Source organism: Urtica dioica, chromosome 7 (assembly GCF_054948205.1).
Source record: "Urtica dioica subsp. dioica isolate 48M chromosome 7, U.dioica_male_clone48M_v1_H2, whole genome shotgun sequence".
Lineage (NCBI taxonomy): Eukaryota > Viridiplantae > Streptophyta > Magnoliopsida > Rosales > Urticaceae > Urtica > Urtica dioica.
In genome coordinates this window covers 37,454,284-37,474,800 of record NC_142762.1, presented here as the reverse complement: position 1 = coordinate 37,474,800, position 20,517 = coordinate 37,454,284, and the positions used below count along the sequence as shown (strand labels likewise).

The 20,517-nt window shown below is 36.8% G+C and overlaps 1 protein-coding gene across 1 annotated transcript; it reads left to right on the top strand.

Annotated features, from left to right (window-relative positions):
- Window positions 1-14,782: 14,782 nt before the first annotated feature.
- On the top strand, window positions 14,783-16,840 carry LOC149391272 (Oxidoreductase family protein). Its single transcript, XM_089621201.1, has 2 exons — window positions 14,783-15,309; window positions 15,953-16,840. The coding sequence occupies exons 1-2, from the start codon at window positions 14,833-14,835 to the stop codon at window positions 16,568-16,570; spliced, it is 1,095 nt and encodes a 364-aa protein (XP_089477327.1). The 5' UTR covers window positions 14,783-14,832; the 3' UTR covers window positions 16,571-16,840.
- The last annotated feature ends 3,677 nt before the right edge of the window (window positions 16,841-20,517 follow it).

Genomic DNA, 20,517 nt, shown 5'->3' with positions numbered 1-20,517 from the left:
TATATAGGTTTGAGAGGAGAGGATGTCTTGCCATATAGGAGAATTTCCATCTTTGTGTTGCACGTCGAAAAACTTTGAAGAAGAGCAATATTTTTTGTTTAGAAGATTCACCCAAAGAAGATTCACGTCGATGGCCAAGTTTCACCCAATTTTAGCGATGAGCACTGAATTCGTGAATTCAAATTTACGGAGGCCAAGTTCCCCGCGATCTTTGGCTTGACAAATGATATTCCATTTAAGGAGCGACACGTATTTCCCTTCACCGCATTTCCTACTCCACCAAATTATCCTAGCCATTTTGTCTAAGGAGCAACAAAATGTTTTAGGCAACTTAAAGGTCGACATCGTGTAGGTGGGAATGCTTTGAACAACGGATTTTACCAAGGTAGTCCCCCCGATTTTGAGGATAAGGACCACATGTGCAAAACTCATGTCCTTTTCGAGCAAGGAAGTCTCAAAAAAATGTTGTATGCACACCACAAGGGATCCACCGACCAAGTCCCAATATTTTTTTTTGTAGAAAATACCTAGACAACCATCCGGATCGGGCACTTTCAACTCGGGCACATTCCACACCGTCTTCTTTATCTCGATCATGGTAGGAATCGCCGTAATCCTATCATTCTCCTCAACTCCGATACAAGGCTCAACTAGCCCTTCAAGATCATCTGGGATCTCCGTGTTGGTTGCTTTGAAGAGCTCAATGAATTTTCTTGTAGTTACGTTTCCTCCGTATGATCGTAGCCGTATGAAAGAAACGCATGTTCGTACCTCCATATTTGAGCCATGTCTCTCTAGAAAGTTGCCGCCACACCTTCTCCACAGACCGAGTTAGGTCCATAATCTCTGTTTGGAGCACTACTTCTCTCCTGACATCTGTTGTCAATGGTGCCCACAAGAAGAGTTGCAGTCTTTATTTTGTACATTTAATGTAATAAAGTCTCACGAAGACTCTTGCTTGTAATTTCTTATTCATTAATAAAAAGTTGAAACGTTCATTCATTCTTCCTTGTCTGTTTGAAGCTTTATGATAAAACATTAGCCTTTAGTCCATAAACAAACTTAACAACTTACGAAGAGACAAATGTAGATTTGCATGAACAAACTCTTCGTAGTTTGCTTAAAACGATATATTCACAATCTAAGGGTCAAAGGACTATTGACCTCAGTACGATTGTTAGGAGAATCTATAATGTCTGGTTATGGGGCATTGAGAGTTGGAGACTCTATAGTTCTTCTAGGTATCTTCCGAAGGTACTGAATTGACCAGTGCACTTCTAGAGACAAAATAAGAACAAACCATTTAACCTCTTATGTCTCGAAGTCACTACGTATGAACTGCATCGTGCTTACCTTAATCCTGAAATGAGACATGCCATTTCACAGCTTACGTATTCTCATTTGAGAAAGTCAGAGTTCGGACTCACTATGTGATTATGAACATGGCCTATTGGTGAAGTACTAAGTTGTGAAGATGTCATGAGTAACTTTGTGAAGTTCTCATAGATATGGAATTCATGTACAAGATTGCTGAAATGCATTGTATATCACCTCATGCTTTGTTCCTTGGAATGTGAATAAATGAACTGACCAGTGTCCAAATTGAGTCTTGACTCTTTTGGATGAAACAATGTGACTTGTTAGCTCCTCGTCAATACATTGTTTCTAACTTATTTACAAGCGACAAAGGAGTTGAGGAAATAACAGTTAGAAGGGTAAAATGGTAATTTTGTAAATCCCGATTAGCTGATGATATTCATGAAGGGTAAACATAGATAATATTCAGTGGATCCGCTCATCATAATTTGGTTGAATTCTTGAGTAGAAAATAAATTCATTTGAACCGAGAGATTTTCAGTGTCAACTCTTTAGTGGAGTCAGTTGACATTAAGCTAAACTTGGAAAATGTTTGTGAACTTTTGAGTCCAAGTGTTTAGCTCAAGCTTTGTTCATTTGGATCCATGATGTCACTGTCACAAATCACATCGAGTAGGAATAGTTAAACTAGAAGCTAAGTCAAAACAAGAACGAAACAAGTTTTACGATGTCCTAAGTCACTCGACCATGATGTGTTCATTGGGCCTTGTGAATTAATTTCATTTCAAAGAATTTTACTTGAAAATTCTTAATGGGCTTTTCTTATGTTGTCATGAACAAGTAAAGAAAAATCTAGAAAGCCTTTCTAGAAGGTTTTTGGCCGTCCAACCCAAGGAAATGGGAGATAAAATTCGTGCAGCCCCTAGTGTGAAAGAGAGTTTATTTTGTGCATTAATGTATGAAGATACTTGCCAAAAGAAAAAGAAGAAACAAATTTGCTTCTAGAAGCAAGGGAATTTCGGCCAACTAAGAGAGAGTAAATGAGGAATCAAATCCAAGGCTTTGTTGGACAAGCTTGGACGTGCAAAGCAAGGGAAAAAAAGAGGAAATAAGATTTCCTCATGAATATTTGATATTCTATAGAAAAGAGGATACTGCCTTTTGAAGGTAATCCTCCTCCTATAAATACCTCACCTCACTTCTCTCATTTCATTCATCCAACATAAGTTAGAGATTGAGAGACTCTCTCTCTAGACATTGTTGGCCGATCCTCTTTCTCTCTCTCTCTAGTTATTTTCGGTTTTTGTTTTGGCACTTAGGTCCACATTTGACCTAGTGTTTTAGCTCTTCGACTCTAAGACTTGTTCTTGAGCCGTCGTGTTTAAAAGTGCCCACTCACTAATTCCTTTTTTCTCGAGTGATTCTTGTGATAGAAACCATCGTGGTTGCTCGAGTTGGCGAGGAAAGAAGAGAGACGTGCTGCGAGGGAGATGAACGTTTTCAACCTTCCGAAGGCTCATCAACGTTCAAGCTTCTAAAAACGTTAGTAAAGTAATTATGCTCATAATAGTTTTTATTTACATGTGCTTGCTCTTTGTCTAGGTTAGTAAAATCGTTTTACTTGTTAAAAGAAATTTTTTAAAATTCCGCCGCTTACCGAAGCGTTAAACTTTTTCTTAAACCCTAGATCAATTCCAACAGCATCAACTAGATTGTGCCACACATTTTGGATTTTAAGGAGCTCCTCCATCTTGGCACAAATTAGATTTTGAGTCTTCTCTGCCAATGAATAGCTTGTCATCGTTGAAGCCTTCTTCCCACATTGTGGGCTTTGGCCATAAGAGGGCCTCATCCGGAGCCGGTCCCGGTAGGGAGCCACACCTCGCGAACAATGTCTCGGCATTCCGGCTCGGCCACCCAAGCTTCTGTTAGGAATATTGCCCACTAGAAGATGATGATTACTAAATAAGATAAATATTTACTTTATTAGCATCATATGATTAGTGGATTGAGGTCTGATAACATTCAGAATCAATAACAAATATCATCCATAGTCTCCGTATCAAACTGAATCGCATGCTAGGCATCCGAGATCGGGCGGTGAACTAAAACTTGGTCGACGACTGATATGCGCCTAGAAAGCCTTATCTAAAGTCATATATGTAGAACATGAGTGAGGGTTGATCACTCAGTGGGAGCATTATACACTTGCAGAATGTGTACGACCTGGACAGACCTTGACTGTAGATGTGTCATTTAAGGACCGTTACGACACACTAGCCAGGGTCACAAATGATGGTCACAGTGACACTTGATCTTAATCCTGAAGTGATCATGGACTTCTAGGTCATGTTATCGGGTTCTTTGATTCATCACGTTAAAGGCCAATGAAGGCTGAATAAATGGATGTTTTGAGAACTCGGGACATGATCGTAGAAGGAAAGTGTTTTACAGATACAGAATCCAACCTTCCTGAAAGAAGGTTAATGTTCTCTCACCTAAGGATTGATTCTAGAACCGATTGATTTTGCACATTTTTGAAGTTGGCTTACGTTCGGTTGAATCTTTCGCTGGAGAAGCAACGATGCTTAGGGCTTATATGTAACGAGAAAGGTATAACGGAACAAATTGACCTATCTCGATACGGGCAGAACCTGGAAGGTCATGATCACGTACTGACTAAATCAGTGGACACTCGTCACAATGAGTAAATATAATTCTAGTATTAAAGGAGAATGCAGTCTTAGCTTACACGGTGGAGTATTGACTAAGATTAGACAAATCGATTGAAAAAGAGAAATGACTATTTCGTCTTTTTGATCGGATTTGTTAAGCTTCAACTACTAGGTCCATTGTCCCTGATTCGGCTTAGATAAAGGTGGATAAGGACGTTAATATAATCGTATGTATTATTATTATAATCTCACTTGCTGTAATAGTGATTGTCAACATTAAATTCCAAAAATGGTATTTTGGGAATTAAATAAATATTTTTAGTAAAGCTGTTTATTTATTGCTAGATCAAGTAAATAAACTTATTATTTGTTGTTAGACAAGTAAATAAGTGTTTAATGGGCTTAAATCTATTGGGCCTTATAAAAGCAAAAAATCGCCTACCCCTGCGGTGTTGGACATTTTTTGCACTGGTATGGTAACTAGAATTTTTTCTGTTTTTCTGTTCCTAAAATGTAGGAGAATTAATAGGAGATATATTTTCCTATATTCTCTCCTAATATTTAGGCTAAATATTAGGAGGATATTTAGGAGAATATAATTTCCTAGATTTTCTCAACAGCAAATATTTTATACTGCTATATAAAATAAAATCCTAGATAATGATCTGACGGATGAGAGAAAAAATAAGATTCACTTGTTGAGATCCAATGGCTGAGATTTAATCAATTAGTGTGAACACAATAAAAGGAAATAATAACTTTTAGAATATTTTGGAATATTCTATAAAGATACCTTTTAAACTGCTATAAATAGAGGGCTGATGTGAAGACAAATTTAACCTAATTGCCAAGGAATTTCGTGGCCTCTCTCTCTCCTTGAGTTGGCCGATTCTTCCTTATCTTCCTCCCCTCGGAATTGCTTTAATTGCATTCCTAGAAATAGGAGAGAAAGATCGGAAACACCCCGTTTCCAGATCTAGTGAGATATAACGAAGCCCACTCTTTTGTCTTATCTTCCTTGGAGATTACGTTTCAGAAGACTTTGGTGTCATCACATTGAGTCCTTGAATGAGGAGTTCCAGATCTGATCGTGTGGAGGCTTGTACGTTCAAGACGAAGACGGATTGTGAAAGCTTTCAGTTCGTGAGCCTAAAACTGTAAGTTTTCTTAAACTCGTCGTTTATCTGATATGGTTGCTTGATGAAGTGTCTTATGATTAATTAATTAAGTAATCTAGATCTTGTTTAATAACCATGTTAATAATTAGCTCTTGTAAGCGTAATTATTATTCTCCGCATTTAATTAGTTATTTAAGGTGCATTAATCACCAACAGCTTCGTAGAACCGGAAAGGCTTTCTCCCTCTTACATCAAGGAGAAAACAATCTAAGAGAATCAGCGCATGATCCGATCCCACCATGGGAAGCACTTTGACCTCAATTTTGCTAAATTTGCACATCCACTCCGGGTTAGCAATGGCTCTATCAAGTCTTTCCCGTATGCGATCGAAAGGGTGCCGACCATCCGCTCATGTGAAATGCAAATCAACTCTGTCAGATTTATCCATAAAATTCTGTAAGATCCCACGAATTCCAAGTAACCATTCTACCTCCGTACTTTTCTCCCGCTGAAATAATTTGATTGAGATTAGGGATGACAACGGGTACGGGTAAAGCCGGGTACACCTATTCCGTTACCCGTATCCGTTATAATTTTTTACCCGTTACCCGGACCCGTTTACCCGGATTTTGAGACGGGCCGGGTAACGGGGATACCCGTCGGGTAAGCAGGTTAGAAATATTGGACCCATTACCCGTTTACCCGGTTTAAAAAAAGGGTAGCAGGTCGGGTAGACCCGCTTACCCGTTTATAAAATAAAAATCCTTCAACAATATAAAGTTTAAAAATAATAAAATTTAGGTGAAAAATATTAAAGTGCTACTACAATATAAAGGACATTAAAATTCAAAATAAATAAATAAATAATTCAAAAGAAGTCTTCATTGCAAATTGGATCATCTTCATTGTAAATTTAGTCATTTTCATTGCAACGTTATCACACTGGAATAAGTTATTCCCTTAAAAAAAATGGGTGTAACATATATGAAAGAACCAACTTTTTATTATTCTTATGTATAAAAACAATGTTTAAAATATATCATCTAATTAGGTAAACATATGATTAATTATATTTTTAAATATTTAAAAGTTAACGGGTCGGGTCCCGGGTAACTGGGTACGGGATGGCTATTCCGTTACCCGTACCCGGACCCGTTAAAACCTTAACGGGTATTACCTGTTTACCCAAAAAGAACCAGTATTACCCGACCCGAATAAATCGAGTAACGGGCCGGAACACGGGTAACGGGTCAAATTGCCATCCCTAATTGAGATCCCCCACCAAAGCCTATGGCCTCCCTACACGAATAGTGGAGTCGAGCATCGAATCCAAATATGATTGATGTTCTTTCGTGTAAGGAGGCCCGTAGACACCGCATAGGTCTAAGTCATCACCTCTACGTGATAGGTGCGTTAATCACGCGTAAACTCCTATCTCCCGAGCTTAAATCCAACGAGTTCTCAAGGATTTTTATTATCTCTAGAGTGTTTTTGATGGATTTTCAGGTCTATATGGATTCTACTAGTGCTTAGAGTCTCAATATGGAAAATAAGCTAATCGGAGTCAAAACGGAGTGAAAACGAAGAAAAGAAGCAAAGAAAACACTTTTTCCAACTCTGCACGCCGCGAGGTCCATTTCGCGCGCCGCGCGGAGTGGGAATTCTGCAGCAAAAACCACATAGTCTTACGCGCGAACCGCGCGGAAGCGAAATGAAAGACTGCGCGGCGCGCAGGGTGAAGCGCGCGGCGTGCGGTCATCCTGACAGGCTTCGTGAACTTCAATTTTTTAGTGATTCTCAGCCATTGGATGAGATTTGAAGCTTAGATTGCTCCGAAAACAAACCCATTCAACCATAAAAAGACAAATCTATTCAGAAGAAGGCATGCATGGAGAGATATTTTGTAGAATCTATGAAGAACACCTTTTTCCTTGTCTTAGCTTTTCTTTAATTTTTCTAAATTTTCCAGACTTGTTCATACTTTGTGGATCCAATTTGAAGAGAAGGAGAGAGCTGCAGAGTTCTACCGTTGCTACAATCTAATCAAGTGTTCTATTATCTAACTCTTACTATTTTTAATTCAAGTTTTTCACATGATCATGATGTCTCTTGATGTGTTGTCCTTGTGTTCATGCTTAAGTATTTTTATTGTCATGGTTATTAATATGAACTAGTCTCATGTAGGGCTATGGTGTAGCGGGTTCATTACGATGTAGGATTCATGATATTAGAATTGTTAGGTTGTTGTTTTTCTCATCACTTTTGCTTAACCCATAACTATGCTTAATGCATGTATGAATGTCATGAACTCATGCTTGTTTTATGTTCAATTCTAATGCTTGAGAAAGATTAGGTTGTTGTGTTTTTTTGTGTGGATTACTAGAATTCATTCCTAGGCTAGATATAGCTAGGTTGTTCTAGACTCGTGAGAATACTCTTGTTTTTATGCTAGCCGTGCTTGTTAGGAGTTGAGATCGAGAGATGATATTCCGGTATCGGTTTAGGTTGTTAGATGCTTGAGAGAGATCTATCAATTCAATTAAAGTGAGTATGAGTAGTGAAAAGTAAGAATCTCAATAGCTTGTTTCTTTTTCTTAATTCAGCGAATCCAAGTTGTTTTGTGAACCCGTAAACCATAGTCCTTCCCTTTAGCCATTAGAATTTTTTGTGCATCTAGTTATTTAATTTTGTGACGTGTTAGTTAAATTTTGTGACAACAATCCAATCAACTATATTTAGTTCTATATTAGCTTGTGGTTATCGAATTCCTGTTTTAGCTAATCCTCGAGGGATCGACTCGTTCTTACGATTTATTACTATTGCGACCACGTGCACTTGCGTGTGCGAGAAAATTCGCAACACTACGTCACCTCGAACAATCGCCCAAATCAAGTTCTTCGAAACACTCCAAATATCAATCTTGATGCCATGACATCACCAAAGACACATTCCCCTGGCTGAGCCATTAGCCGGGTGAGCGCTCCCCAAAAATCAAATATTTCTCGTAATTTCCTAGATTTTCTCAACAGTAAATATTTTATATTGCTATATAAAATAAAATCCTAGATAATGATCTGACGGATGAGAGAAAAAATAGGATTCACTTGTTGAGATCCAATGGCTGAGATTTAATCAACTAGTGTGAACACAATAAAAGGAAATAATATCTTTTAGAATATTTTGGAATATTCTATAAAGATACCTTTTAAACTGCTATAAATAGAGAGCTGATGTGAAGCAAAATTTAACCTAATTGCCAAGGAATTTCGTGGCCTCTCTCTCTCCTTGAGTTGGCCGATTCTTCCTCATCTTCCTCCCCTCGGAATTGCTTCAATTGCATTCTTAGAAATAGGAGAGAAAGATCGGAAACACCCCGTTTCCAGATCTAGTGAGATATAACGAAGCCCACTCTTTTGTCTTATCTTCCTTGGAGATTACGTTTCAGAAGACTTTGGTGTCATCACATTGAGTCCTTGAATGAGGAGTTCCAGATCTGATCGTGTGGAGGCTTGTACGTTCAAGACGAAGACGGATTGTGAAAGCTTTCAGTTTGTGAGCCTAAAACTGTAAGTTTTATTAAACTCGTCTTTTATCTGATATGGTTGCTTGATGAAGTGTCTTATGATTAATTAATTAAGTAATCTAGATCTTGTTTAATAACCATGTTAATAAGTAGCTCTTGTAAGCGTAATTATTCTTTTCCGCATTTAATTGGTTATTTAAGGTGCATTAATCACCAACAGCTTCGTAGAACCGGAAAGGCTTTCTCCCTCTTACATCAAGGAGAAAACAATCTAAGAGAATCAGCGCATGATCCGATCCCACCATGGGAAGCACTTTGACCTCGATTTTGCTAAATTTGCACATCCACTCCGGGTTAGCAATGACTCTATCAAGTCTTTCCTGTATACGATCGGAAGGGTGCCGACCATCTGCCCATGTGAAATGCAAATCAACTCTGTCAGACTTATCCATAAAATTCCGTAAGATCCCACGAATTCCAAGTAACCGTTCTACCTCCGTACTTTTCTCCCGCTGAAACAATTTGATTGAGATCCCCCACCAAAGCCTATGGCCTCCCTACACGAATAGTGGAGTAGAGCATCGAATCCAAAAATGATTGATGTTCTTTCGTGTAAGGAGGCCCGTAGACACCGCATAGGTCTAAGTCATCACCTCTACGTGATAGGTGCGTTAATCACGCGTAAACTCCTATCTCCCGAGCTTAAATCCAACGAGTTCTCAAGGATTTTTATTATCTCTAGAGTGTTTTTTTATGGATTTTCAGGTCTATATGGGTTCTACTAGTGCTTAGAGTCTCAATATGGAAAAATAAGCTAATCGGAGTCAAAACGGAGCGAAAACGAAGAAAAGAAGCGAAGAAAACACTTTTTCCAACTCCGCACGCTGCGAGGTCCATTTCGCGCGCCGCGCAGAGTGGGAATTCTGCAGCAAAAGCCACAGAGTCTTACGCGCAAACCGCGCGGAAGCGAAATGAAGGACCGCGCGGCGCGCAGGGTGAAGCGCGCGGCGCGCGGTCATCCTGACAGGCTTCGTGAACTTCAATTTTTTTTAGCGATTCTCAGCCATTGGTTGAGATTTGAAGGCTTAGATTGCTTCGAAAACAAGCCCATTCAACCTTAAAAAGACAAATCTATTCAGAAGAAGGCATGCATGGAGAGATATTTTGTAGAATCTATGAAGAACACCTTTTTCCTTGTCTTAGCTTTTCCTTAATTTTTCTAAATTTTCCAGACTTAGTCATACTTTGTGGCTCGAATTTGAAGAGAAGGAGAGAGCTGCAGAGTTCTATCGTTGCTACAATCTAATCAAGTGTTCTATTCTCAACTCTTACTATTTTTAATTCAAGATTTTCACATGATCACCAAAGACACATTCCCCTGGCTGAGCCATTAGCCGGGTGAGCGCTCCGCTCCCCAAAAATCAAATATTTCTCGTAATATCTCCATACGACCCACACTCATTTTATTCTCCATCAAAAACACTACATCCATATTGTTTTCCCTCATAAGACTTCTAAGAGCCTCTCCTGTAGGGTCGCCATTGAGAACCCGACAATTCCACGATGGGACTAACATTGTGTGTGTGGGGGGGGGGGGGGAGTGTGACTTGAGGCAATTTTCAGGCGCCCATGAGAGACTTAAATAGACGCAATGAGACTTCTTCCCGTATTCAGCCACTTTTCCACCAACGAACCTGGAATGAGCCCACCATTTTTAGGATACCGTCTTAGGAAATTTTCCTTTCCAATGAACCTCTCCAAACCGGTGTATGACGAAGAGAGCACTGACTCCTCTCTGATCCACCCGCCGTAAAGAGAGACCTCCGGCGAGTGTTCTACGACAACTTTCTCTCACGTTCTTCTATCACAGCTATCTTCGTCATGACCGAAGTGACCACATTTGAAGCAGATCGATCCCAAATTTTCCTTGTATCCAAAGAGGAGAGAATGGGCTCCGGTCAAGGAAAAAGCCAGCGAGAAGTTTTTTTTCCTTGTATTGATGTCAATACGAATTCTCATGTTGTTTCCTTGTCTAACGGAGCAGCTGATGAACCGCTTAAACATCCCAACCAGTTCTTTCGTGCTAAATTTTTTTTGAAATCCCGGTGGTAGCCCGACGAGTCTCACACAGAAAGGCGACCACCTCTATTTCCTCCGCCGTAAGGATAGAAGGCCATTGGTATAGTAGCATGAGCGATTGACCGTCCTCGTCCTCCCCCCAATGACTCTTTCTAGGTCTTCCCGGCAACCAAATTTGAATTGTATAATTCATGGCTTTATTTCCTTCATATTCCAAGGTTTTTATTTTTGCATCTCCACACCGTTGAAAAAATGTCAAAAACCCTCTTCGTCCCCGCCGGATTTCTGACCAAATTCTTGCCGGCTTCTATTTCTCAATCTTTCTGAGTTGCTTGCTCCTACAGAACCAAAACCAAGGTCGAAAAGATTGAGAAAAATCGATCGGCTTAATCTGGAGTAATATTCTCACTGAACCAACCCCTTGTATGTCTTTTTTCGTTCTCCATCTCCGTCTAGCTTTTCTGACAGGATCATATTCTTGGCCGTGAATGAAGTAGCCAACTCTACTTCCGAATCAATGTCTTCACGTTCCATAACTTACTCTTACCCTTCAACTCAAGCTGTTTTCTAAACTCGGACCAAAGTGTTTCCCAGAACCCACACCCAAAAACCCTACCAGAGAACTAAAGAGTAAAGACCAACAAGAACAACGAAAAGCAAGACAAGATTTCCCTGACCCATCACTCAACTTCCTCACCCTTCTTACCCTGAAACGAAGAAAAAATCTTCAAAAAGTTACACTCAAGGACCAGCCTCACTATTGTACAGAGAGGAAAAAAAAAACTTTCACTAAATGACAAAAAAACTTATTCTCCTTCTCTGTGTGCGATTCAGTGATTGGAAAAAATGGTGAGTTTATTTTTATATGATTATTCATAGAATTCTTGTTATGTATAATGTATTGCACATATTTATTGTAACTCTAAATCTTGTTTTGTTTTTGTACGTGCATTATTCATTTATTGGGTTGCCAAAAAGTGGAATTTTCCATATTATTTTTATGTTATGGCACATACATAGCACATACATGACTGACTGCACACAGAGCATTGATGGTATATTAATTTTTAATGCTAATATGTATTAATGTGTGATTTTAAATGTTACATAGCACACTTGAACTTGTCATCGGGAATATCTGTGCAAGACTGGCATTCGCATTTTTTTTAATAATAATATTGGCTTATTTGAAACAGATATGTTAAAGTTTTTGAAGAGAACATTAGAGTTTCCAAATCTTTATTCCGATAAAAATAATGATGAAGCGAAAGTTAAAAAGATGAATTTGATCTTACAAGTATTGAGACGGATCCTGAAAAAATAACTTTTATTTCAAATTACCATCCAAATATTCGAGACGAGGTGCGAGGATCATATATATCAAAAGGTCATCGCCAATCAAATCTTGTTAATTTTTTCTTCACAAATTTTAGAGTAAGGCAACGGCGTTTCAATCGCGCTTGGTATCTTGAATATTCTAATTGGTTGAAGTATAGCAAATTGCAAAGGCAACATAATTATATTGTCTAGGTCTCCAAATAAAACAACAGAAAATTAGAAAAATAGTCAACATAAATATTTGACATTGCTAAATAGTCAATGTTTGGTAAATATTAGATAAATAGCTGTAAATAATGACGTGACCTAATATATTAAGGTGACTATTTATTTAAAATTTACGTCTGTAAATACATGAAAATGACTATTTACTTAAGATTTACCAAACGTTGACTATTTAGCAATATCAAATGTTTAAATTGGCTATTTTTCTAATGGACCCATAAAAGACACAAAAAAAAAAAAAAAAACTACTTATCAAAGAGATCACCATATTGTACAAGTGTGTTAAGTTCTAACTTATGCTATTTTTTAATTTGTAGATAATTCGACTAAAATTTTAATATAATAATTATTTGTTGAACTCTTCCCTTAGTTGGGTGTATAAAAATACACAATTAATCATAAAACTCATATTATCCTATATAATTAAAACAAATAAACCCCCAAAATATTATAGCAACTACAGTACTCTTCTTTATTTTATTTAATATTGTCTACTTTTTGCTTACCCTCTCTGATTTTATATATGCATACATATATATATATATATATATATGTATATATATATATATATTAATATATCTATATAAACACACATACGATCATACATACATATTTATTCCCGATATATTTTTATATCAAATAATTGGCTGCGTATCCATCTTAAACACTAGCAATTTTTTTTAGCCAACCTTTCGTTAATATGTTGTAAATAGCCACATTGCTTACGTGGCAGCTTATTAATTAAATTAGGTTTACACTTTTGCCCTTATTTAATTCGCAGAAACCGAATAGGGAAGTTTTCAAATTTGAAATTTGAAATTTCCTGCAGATTTTGAAAATTAATAGCCCATTTATTGTTATGTTTTTGAAAGTTTTTAGCGTTGACTTTAGGTAATTAGTATCTATTTTCGTGGAAATTTATATGGATAAACTCTGTAAATATATTCTTCATTTATTGATATTATTTTGTCTTCCATATATTCATAATTTTCAGAATTTTCGTTCTCAAAATATTTCCAGAATTTTTTTCAGTTCAAATACACGATTATACTGTAAATATGCTTTGTATTTACAGTGAATATACTGTAAATAAGCTTTGTATTTACAATGAATATACTGTAAATAAGCTTCGTATTTACACGAATATACTGTAAATATGATTTCTATTTACACGAACATACTGTTAAAAAAAAAACTGTTCTTCGCGGAGTCCATAATATCGATCGCGACCTTTGGACGCAGATTCTTCTCTTCTCGGAAAATTCAAACAGGGAGCACGAGAGAAAAAAAAATCAATCTCTTGAATTCCGACGGTTCTCTTTGATGAATACCTTCTCAATTTGATGAATTTTCACGGGAAATACCTTCTCAATTTGATGAATTCCGACGGTTCTCTTTGATTCCGGCCGAACTCCTCGTCAATCTCTTCTCGGCAACTCCCGGCGACTCCCCGGTCCGCTCATGACGGGGTGTTTGGTGGTGGTCCAGTCGAGCGTTCTCTTCTTCCTCGGGCTCTCACTCCCTCTCTCTCTCTCTGCTCTCTCTCTCTCTCTCTCTCTCTCGGCTCTCTTTCATCTTTCTTCTTTTTTTTTTAAAACAATAAATGAGAGCGAACGATTTTAATTACCTCCTCGATTTGCGCGAGCATTAATGACGAAATCTGTGAGCTTATTATGTGTAAATGCGCTGATACAAAATGAGCGGGAATAACAAAGGGCAGTCTCGTCCTATTTTCGCTGTAAATAAATCCTCATGGCTATTTACCATTAATTAACAAAATATGGGCTAAAAATAAATTGCTTATTTTCATGAGGCTATTTAGCTTAATTACCCATTTTATATACACATACGGTCATACTTAGCGTGATTGTGTTTTACTATATATAATTACATATTACATATATATATATATATATATATATATATATATATATATATATAATTGTGTTTGTGAACACACCCAAAGTATTAATAGAGTTTCTTTATTCCTATATCAACTTAAAGTTTTCTTTTATATAAAACTTTTAACTTTTTTTATCTACTATAAAATTAGTATATATACATATAATCCATATGGACATAAATTAATGGTGACTGATTAATTTTTTTTATATATACTCCAAATTGAGTTTCTTTATTTGTGAATCAATTTTAAAAATTGTGTTCTATCAATTTTTAGCTTTATTTATACGTAATAAATTTTAGTTTTGTTGATTTTCAGTATATATAAAATCATTTATTATAAATATAAATACAATGTCATAAATTATATCTTATAAACTTATTATCTTTTATTGTATATAATCATTTTTTATGAATATAAATAAATGTCATAATTTTTAGCTTAAAATTTATTATTTATCATTACATATATTTTCTTTCAAAGTACTTTATCTAAATTGATTCTTTGACTAAGCATGAATCATCCCCTCGTATTTATACGGCTTTCTTGCTACACGTATAAATACACATAAATAATACAACATTACTTAATTATTACTGTAATTACTTCTGTCACGTGGATTGAGAGCAGAGAGTACAGCAGAGAGTGAGAGAAATGGCGGCAATGGAAGTATCCCCAATCCGATTCGGCATCCTGGGATGCGCAGAGATCGCCCGCAAGGTTTCCCGCGCAATATCGCTCGCCCCGAACGCCGAGGTCTGCGCGGTGGCGAGCCGCTCCGCCGACAAGGCCACCGCCTTCGTCGCCGCCAACGCCCCGTTCGTGCCGGCGAACGCCAAGATCTACGGCTCCTACGAGGCGCTCCTCGACGATCCAGACCTCGACGCCGTCTACATGCCTCTTCCGACGAGCCTCCACCTCCGGTGGGCCATCCTCGCCGCCCAGAGCGGCAAGCACATCCTCCTCGAGAAGCCTGTTGCCCTGAACGCCGCCGAGTTCGACGCCATCTCCGACGCCTGCGATTCCGCCGGGGTTCAGATCATGGACGGCACTATGTGGATGCATAACCCTCGTACTGCTGCCATGAGAGAGTTTCTCTCCGATGCTGATCGATTTGGTGATCTCAAGACGGTTGGTTTCTTTTCAATTCGTTCAATTGCTCTAATTTCTCTTTCTAGTTGTAGCTGAGGCATTATTGATTTGAGGCTAATCCAGAGAAACGCATAAGTATAGTTAGGTTTTCGTTTATTGTTTATTGATTTTTTCGTTGAGTTAACTTATGTACCTGATTTGATGACAATATATAGGAGTAGGAAGGAATGCGCTGTGTTAATATAGAGTACATATTTGTGCATCGTTTTTTTTTTTTTTTTTTTTTTTTTTTTTTTTTTTTTTTTTTTTATGTTTCTCTGGATTTAACTGCTCTGCAGTTCCAATTATTTCTTGAGTGAAACTGTGAAAGTGGTCTATGAACAGAGACGATTAATCGGATCTGTAAAAAAAAAATCCCCAAATTTGAAAATGTAAACCAGAAATGTGCTGCACAGCAAGACTCAAATTCAATTTATTTTCATATTCTATTGTGTCACATGCAGTTCCTATGAACATATCTGGCTGTGGTGGTGATTCCATAGGTCTAGGCTCTAGAGAAAACCAACCATATTTACTGATAATACATGATATGGATACGCCAGGTTCTTCGAGATATTATGATTGTCATGGGAAACTGAACCGAACACATCTAAAATAATCTCCTCACTGGTGATAATTCCAGGCTCACGCGTGCTTTACTTTCCCCGCTGGCAAAGACTTCCTGAAGAACGACATCCGGGTGAAACCCGATCTGGACAGCCACGGCGCGCTCGGAGACGCCGGATGGTACTGCATCCGATCGATCCTCTTCGCCGCCGGATTCGAGCTCCCAAAGACCGCGACAGCTTTTCCCGGCGCGGTCCGAAACGAGGCGGGCGTGATCTTGTCTTGCGGGGCGTTTCTCCACTGGGAGGACGGGAAATCGGCCACTCTTCACTGCTCGTTCTTGTCGAACCTGACAATGGACATCACCGCGACCGGGACCCGCGGGACTTTGCACGTCAACGATTTCATCGTCCCGTTCCAAGAGCACGAGGCGTGTTTCTCCACGGGGACGAGGACGGGTTTCAACGAGGGCGTCACTGCTTGGACCCCAAGTCCGAGCAAGCACGTCGTTTCGGCGGATCTTCCTCAAGAGGCGTGCATGGTGAGAGAGTTTTCTAGGCTGGTTTCGGGTGTTAAGAAGGGCTTGAAGCCTGACAAGTATTGGCCGACGATCAGTAGGAAGACTCAGCTGGTTCTGGACGCTGTGAAGGCTTCGGTTGAGTCGGGTTTTAAGCCTGTGGAGATTGGATCTTAGGTTGCTCTGAATCAATTCCAGTCGGTAATAAATTCTTGGTCTATATTGTAGTTTGTTGAAACTATGAATGTTCTTGGTTGAAATATGTAGCCAATGATCGGGGACATTCTTTCTGATTGACTGGAGTGTAACCACTGTTTGTTGTAGTGTTACGCCCTGGTTTATTTTTATGCACAAATTCGACTCTTGAATCTAAAGTAACTTCAACAAAAGGAGATAATGGTGCAAGAAAAAAAAATAGAAAAGAGAAGAGACTTGTAGCCAGAAAGAACTTTTCAGCAAGAATAGCTGGACGAAAAAGCCGCAAGCTCTCAAACCTGAAATGCTTTCATTTGATGCCATTCTTCTTCTGTAGTGTGTTTCCTTGTTTTGAGCTCCCAATTCTCAGTTTTGATCTCTGTTTGTTCTTGTGACACTGTTGATTCCACTTTTTAGATTTTGTTCTTCCGAGGTTCACACATTTAGATTTTGTCCAAACATTTTTTAGGTGGTGAAAATTGTACGATGCACGTGAACTGATCATCTTAACTTATAAAACGAGGTTACATAAGTTGTATATATATAAAGGTGACGGAAACTAAGAAAAGGGGGATCATGTGAGTAATCAAAGTTCATGGACTCTTAACGCAAAAAAAAAAAAAAGATACAAACTTATCTAACATCGGTAAAGTTCAACCGCCTATACAAATAAGCCTATTAGACAAGTGATAATGAAGTTTTTCGCATACTTGTTGTACATTTCACTTTTAGCTAATTAAATGTTCAGTTATATTTTTACAAGGCAAAACTAGTTTCCTTTTGAAAAGAAAAATAAGAAGCTTTTAATCGATTTGAACTAATTGTTAGAAGCGATATTAGGAACAACATGTCGTTTCTAAAAGTTAGGTCAAAATTTAAAAAAGATAAATTCGACCTACTCAAAATTTGACAAAAATTAAAAGTGACATGTCGCTTCTAAAAGTGCGATAAAATATTAGAAGTAATTAGATGTTCCTTCTAAAAGTTAAAAAATTCAACTTTAAAATTTCATTTTTAGTAAATTTTGATGATGCATGCCGCTCTAAAAATAAATTATCGCTTCCTATCAAAAATGATTTGTTGCTTCTAAAATTATTCTGCTTCTAAAAGTGTGATTAAAATTACCGATATCGTAAATTTAATTCACTGCGTAGATGTAGTTGTGAAACAGTGGGATATTATTTAGTCCCTTTTCTTTATTTATTTAAGGCCATCTCCAACCGATCATTCTATTTCTCACTCTATTTTTCAGTAAACAGTGATTTCTCTCCAACCGAACTCTATTTTCCACTCTGTTTTTATCCCCTTTTATCTCTTATTTATACTTCTACCCTTATATTTTTATTATTATTACTAATTAGATAACTTGGAAGAATTATGATAATGAGTAAAATATTACTCTATAAATTAATTATAATTATAAATATAAATACACATTAAATAAAATAAAAACTTATTTAATAAAAATTACAACACAAAAACTAAAATACAACACAACACAATTAAAATAAAATAAATACAACACAACTCAATTAAAATAAAGTAAAACAAACTAGAACACAACAAATAAAAGTAAAATAAAGTAAAACAAACTAGAACACAACAAATAAAAGTAACTTTAACACAAAAAATTATGATTCGGAACTAGAATACTCTTCCCACAAGTGCTCAACAACAACAATCCCATGCACCACCGCCGACTTCTGATTCATATTCTCAATATTTTACCGGTCTCGGGGGATCCGGCACCAATCTTCCAGAATATTAGTTTATCTATTGTAATTTTATTTTGTTGTATTGTGTTTTTTAATGTCTTTTGAGTTTTCTTCCAAATTGCTAATGTAATTGTGTTTGGTATTAATTATTATGATCGTTTTAATATTATAATTTTCTTGCAATGTGCAAAATCATTGTTGTATTTTAAAATATTGTTGTCTTTTAAATTATGCAAAATAATAAATTTTATATAAAAAATAATTTTAGGGGTTAATATTAAATAATTATATAAAATTTGGGCATTTGAGTAAATTTTAAAACTTATAAAGCAATGAACAGTGCAGCGCTACATATAACGCTGCACTGTTTAATTTTTTGATCTCACGCTATATTAGCGTGTAATATGCAGATCCACTGGAGCATCCCACGCAATATAGGTGGGATTTGGCGCTCCAGTGGAGATGCTCTAAGTGATACTTAGTTTTGTATTTTAAATGAGATAGATGGATTGGACTACTTAACTACCTCTTCCTATTTAGTTGTTAGTAAGGATGACAAATTTCAAACAAGTGTGTTTTGCTTAATAAAACGGAAAACGATTTTCTTCTCAAATTAATAAACTGGAGGTTTACTATTTAATTAATATTATAAAAACGCATATAGTACCTTTGAATCTAAAACTAAATTTAGCAAATAGTCATCTTGATGAGAAAGCATGGAAACGTACGATATGTTTGGAATCGAAGGTAGTCAAATTGATAACATGGCTTTCTTTTTCTTTTTCTTTTTTTCACATCAATTGATTATTTAAAGGGGAGTGTAGCAAAATAGCCGGTTTGAAACTATAGATTTTGTTTTTAGCCCATGTTTTATAATTTTTAGGGAAATAGCCAACATGCTTAAGTGGCAATAATTACTAAACTAATTTACCCTTTTAAATAATCAAATGGAAAATGATAACTACAACGATATTAAATAAAACGCTATACCGAAAGAAAAAAACGCAACTTCAAAATGGAATCTCAACAAAATATTTGAAACAAAAACTCATTAACTACGCGTGTGTTAGATGTTACACGTAGGCCTAAAACCTCTAACAAATCTCAACAAAATATTTCTCACAAATATCATTAATAACAGGCGCGCAAATCTAGACCGGCTCCAACAAATCACCTGGACTGGACGCGATATTTTAGGGAAGCTCATACCAGTTTGACTCATACACGCTAAATAACCAGAAGCTAAAGTCTTCACCGCCATAACCAAAAATTTCGAAGCTCGGAACATAGTCGAAAGTCCACCGAAATCATTCAGGTAACATGCAGAGGAAGAAGAAAACGATTACAAGGTGTTTTGGTTATTTGAAATGGGTTTCGATGGTTGGTTATTTCCAAGAACTCATGTTTTAGCATCAACGATTGATATCATAATAACTTCTGAAAAAATGGATTCGGTTTTTGCCCAAAAGATTTGAATATTTTCAATAATTTCCAATAATTTCTGTTTTTTTTAATCAATAACTTATGGCTTTTATGTGTTGTCAAATCAAATTAGGGATTTTGTAATAAAAATGGGTTTCAACGGCTGGTTATTTGAAATGTTTAGTTTATTTTCACAAATTTCCGATATTTGGTTATTTCCAAGAACTCATGTTTTAGCATCAACGATTGATATCAGAATAACTTCTGAAAAAATGGATTCGGGTTTTTCCCAAATGATTTGAATATTTTCAATTATTTCCAATAATTTCTGTTTTTTTAATCAATGACTTATGGCTTTGTATTTGAATGACTTTTTTTTTTTATCAGATATCACTAAAAGGAGAAGATGGTTAAAAAAAAAAGTTCCAGGTTCAAAAGGGAAAAATGTTTTTCCTGAGGTAAATAAATTTCTTGAATGTGTTTGGAAAAAAATTATTATCAATAATTAACAATTATTTCCTAAATTTTCAGAAAGGTGATTGGGTTGTGAAAGAATCAAATTGGAATAAGGCACAAAAAATTGTCAAACATAGCAATTTTAGTATCTTTGACAAAATACATAGCGGGTTGACGAATGAGAGGCAGGATATGCTATTCAATAATGGAGCGTTTTGACATTTCTCGGAAATTGAAGGAAAAGAATTTCCAAAGAAATTAATGAACTTACTTGTTCTTCATCAACTAGAGAGCAAGAACTCGCATGAACTATGGTTCAGCATTGGAGGGAATCAA